We start from the raw sequence: 3,584 nt of genomic DNA on the forward strand, positions 1-3,584 counted from the left end.
ATGTGGAAATTTAATAATTTTCAACTTATGAAATGACATTTGCGATTTGTAAAATAAGTTTAGGTGTGTCTCATAGCATAACTGAGCCTATAGATAAAATCTGATTTGCAAGCTCAGTCTTGCCCTGAGTGAAAATTGTACAACTCATGCACTGGTTTCTGAGTGATAGAGATTTTTACTTTCATTTCTCGATTCTGCTGTCAGCGATGGCGTCTGCTGATCTGAGACAGAAGCTGAACTGTTCCATATGCCTGAAAATATATAGAGATCCTGTAACACTGAGATGTGGACACAGCTTCTGTCGGATCTGTATTGATCGTGTGCTGGATACACAGGAGGAGTCTGGAGCTTATACCTGTCCTGAATGCAGAAAAAGGTTCCAAAAACGTCCTGCACTGCAGAGGAACATAACTCTGTGTAACATAGTGGGGAGCTTCCTGTCTACTCAGCCAGATCAGGAGGAGACCGGGATCTTATGTACTTACTGTGTGGACTCTCCTGTACCTGCTGCTAAATCCTGTCTGCATTGTGAGGCTTCACTGTGTGATAAACACCTGAGAGTACACAACACGTCAGCAGAACACGTCTTATCTGATCCTACCATTTCCTTTTGGAACAGAAAATGCTCCGTCCATAAGAAGATCCTGGAGCATTACTGCACTGAGGACGCTGTCTGTATCTGTGTGTCCTGCTGTCTGATCGGGGAACACAGAGGGCATCAGTTGATGTCCCTGGATGAGGCATCTGAGAAGAAGAAGGAGAAAATGAGAAATGTTCTGCAGAAACTGACCACAAAGAGAGAGGAGACTGAGAAAAGAGTCCAGAACCTACAGGAGCAAAGGAAAGAAGATCAGGAAAATGCAGCTGCTGTAACAGGGAGAGTAACAGCCCTGTTTAGAGACATCAGGAGACAGCTGGAAGACCTAGAGAAGAGAGTCCTGAGTGAGATCTCCAGGCAGGAAAAGAGCGTTTCACTCTCAGTCTTTGATCTGATCCAGCAGCTGGAAATAGAGAAGGACGAGCTGTCCAGGAAGATGCGTCACATTGAGGAGCTGTGTAACATGTCTGATCCAGTGACTGTCTTACAAGGGTCAGACACAAGTGATTTGTATGATACTGAGGAGCTGTGTAATATGTCTGATCCAGTGACTGTCTTACAGGAGCCAGACACAGGTGACTTGTGTGATACTGAGGAGCTGTGTAACATGTCTGATCCAGTGACTGTCTTACAAGGTTCAGACACATGTGATTTGTATGATACTGAGAATAGAGAGAGACATGATGACCAGGTCCATGATGTAGGAGATCTGGATGTGGGTCTCATCTTAGGGAAACTACACACATTATCTGATATAATAACAGGTATACATACAGGGATCTATGTGCAGGAGGCTACAGACATATTACTGGATGTAAACACAGCTGCTGATAATATACATATATCAGATGACATGAAAACTGCATCCTGGTCAGATATAAAACAGAATCATCCAGTAACACCAGAGAGATTTCAGTATTATCAGGTATTAAGCACCAGGAGATTTTCCTCAGGGCGACATTACTGGGAAGTGGAGATCAGGGAATCAGAGTACTGGAGGGTAGGGATGTGTTATCCCAGTATAGACAGGAGAGGACGTCATTCAGGGATTGGAGATAATAACAAGTCCTGGTGTTTGTATAGAATTCATAATCAGTACTCAGTGATACATGACAGGAAAGTGATCCAGTTACCTGACAATATTCCCTGTGATAGAGTGAGGATATATCTGGATTATGAGGCTGAACAGCTGTCCTTTTATTCTCTGTGTGACCCTATCAGACACTTACACACCGTCACTGCCACCTTCACTGAGCCCCTTCATGCTGCACTATTTGTAGGGAAAGGTTTTATAAAAATATCTGGGAGTTGGGAGAAATCTGCCCAGAGACTGGTAGAGAGGGCAATCTGATTGGTGCGACATTTATCAAATAGGATGAAGCAGTAGGTGGAGCTACAGCTGAGCTCCTCCCATGTTGTGTAACCAGATGTCCAGTATGTCTGAATTTTTTCCCTTGTTGGTGTGTTATAAACCTTCATTATAAATATATAAATATACATGTATGTGGGATTTCCCATCTCTGAGTCACTGATAGCTGTGATTGGCTGCAATATCTGTCTGTCTCTCCGTGTACACCCTATTATAATACTGCTCCTATTGGTTGTGATGTTTGCAGGTGGTGAAAGGGGTGTTGTCTCTGTAAAGCTCTGGCTACTGGTAATTCCGTGACTGCTTCCTACATAATACAGGATGGGTTGGACTACAACTCCCAGCATGCCTCACTGCTAAGATTTCTTGACTGTATATTATATTATTGTGATTATCCCTCTGATATAATAATGCTTCTTATAGAGTATTCTGTCTTTATACCACCCCTTATGTAACACCCCCCTTACTTCCAGGGGGCGGGGGGGGGGGTGGGCTTTACAATGTAGTAACAATATTATAAGACACCCTGACTCTGACACCAGTTCTATGATTAACCTCTCATTCTAAAAAGGGAGCATTGTTCATATAACAGTCAGGGGATATTACATACACTGTGCTGGATGGTGTCACTATGTACATGATAGGAGACAGTAACTTTCCACTTTTGTCCCTCCATCATCACACTGGGCCCCTTCATAATAACACTGTGCCCCTTCATTGTTACTTTTGTCTCTCCATTATCACACAGTGCTTCTTCATATTAACACTGTGCCCGTATAACCACAGTTTGGGAACTGCTGACCACATATATTTAAAAATAATAAATTCCCATATACTTACCATTTGATGTTTTCATCTGTAATCGATCCAATCTTGTAAGCTTTCAATCCAGATTGCTTGAAACCAAACATAAACAATACTATAATATTCCACGTGTCCTGTAGGTGACTAAAAAAAAAATCATATCCCAGGTCCTGGAGTAGTCCAGAAAAATAAACACAAAAAAAATTCCAAATGTAGTTGCAATCAATCTTCTTTTCTTTTTTCTTGTAGCTAAAATAATCCACTGGATCTTGCTTGGCAAAAACCTAAACCCAGAAACAGCACAATGCTAAACACTGATCTTCTATGGTTTCCCGATCGCGGAATGAAATATGAACAAACATGAGGTATATTTATATACTAGGGGGATGTCCCACACTGTCATGGGTAAGCATGTTCAGACTGTTAATGGCAGTCCGGACTTACTATGACTTGAAGTTCCACAAAGTAAAATGGTGTTTACACTTACATTAACTCTTTTATTACCTCACATCCACCGCCAAAGGTTGTGGAAGGAGCCCTAATGCTTTCAACCCGGGGCTGGGTCTGGCTAGAGGGGGGCTGCCCAATTTTTTGTGGACCCTACTCCCTCGAGAATTCAGCCCTGTGCGGAACAGCCTGGGGTTGGTTTGTCATTAAGGCAGGGGGACCCCCTGCTGCGTGTCCCCCTGCTATAGTGCCACCAACCCCGGCTGGTTTGCCTAGTGTTGGTTTTTGTGAATTCGGGGGGACTCCATGCTTTTTTCCCCCACAATTTCACGGCAACCAGCAGCAGACTGGCAGCACTACGGTTAA

At 43.1% G+C, this 3,584-nt stretch overlaps 1 protein-coding gene across 1 annotated transcript; it reads left to right on the forward strand.

Moving 5' to 3' along the window:
* The first annotated feature begins 206 nt into the window (after window positions 1–206).
* Window positions 207–2,108, forward strand: LOC142149660 (E3 ubiquitin/ISG15 ligase TRIM25-like). The gene has a single exon (XM_075204973.1). It carries the CDS (start codon window positions 207–209, stop codon window positions 1,947–1,949), a length of 1,743 nt encoding a protein of 580 aa, XP_075061074.1. The 3' UTR covers window positions 1,950–2,108.
* The last annotated feature ends 1,476 nt before the right edge of the window (window positions 2,109–3,584 follow it).

Source organism: Mixophyes fleayi, chromosome 4 (assembly GCF_038048845.1).
Source record: "Mixophyes fleayi isolate aMixFle1 chromosome 4, aMixFle1.hap1, whole genome shotgun sequence".
Taxonomy (NCBI): domain Eukaryota; kingdom Metazoa; phylum Chordata; class Amphibia; order Anura; family Limnodynastidae; genus Mixophyes; species Mixophyes fleayi.

What these genes read in the sequence shown, in the direction of transcription:
- LOC142149660 (XM_075204973.1), top strand. Translation starts at nt 207, where the DNA reads ATGGCGTCTGCTGATCTGAGACAGAAGCTGAACTGTTCCATATGCCTG.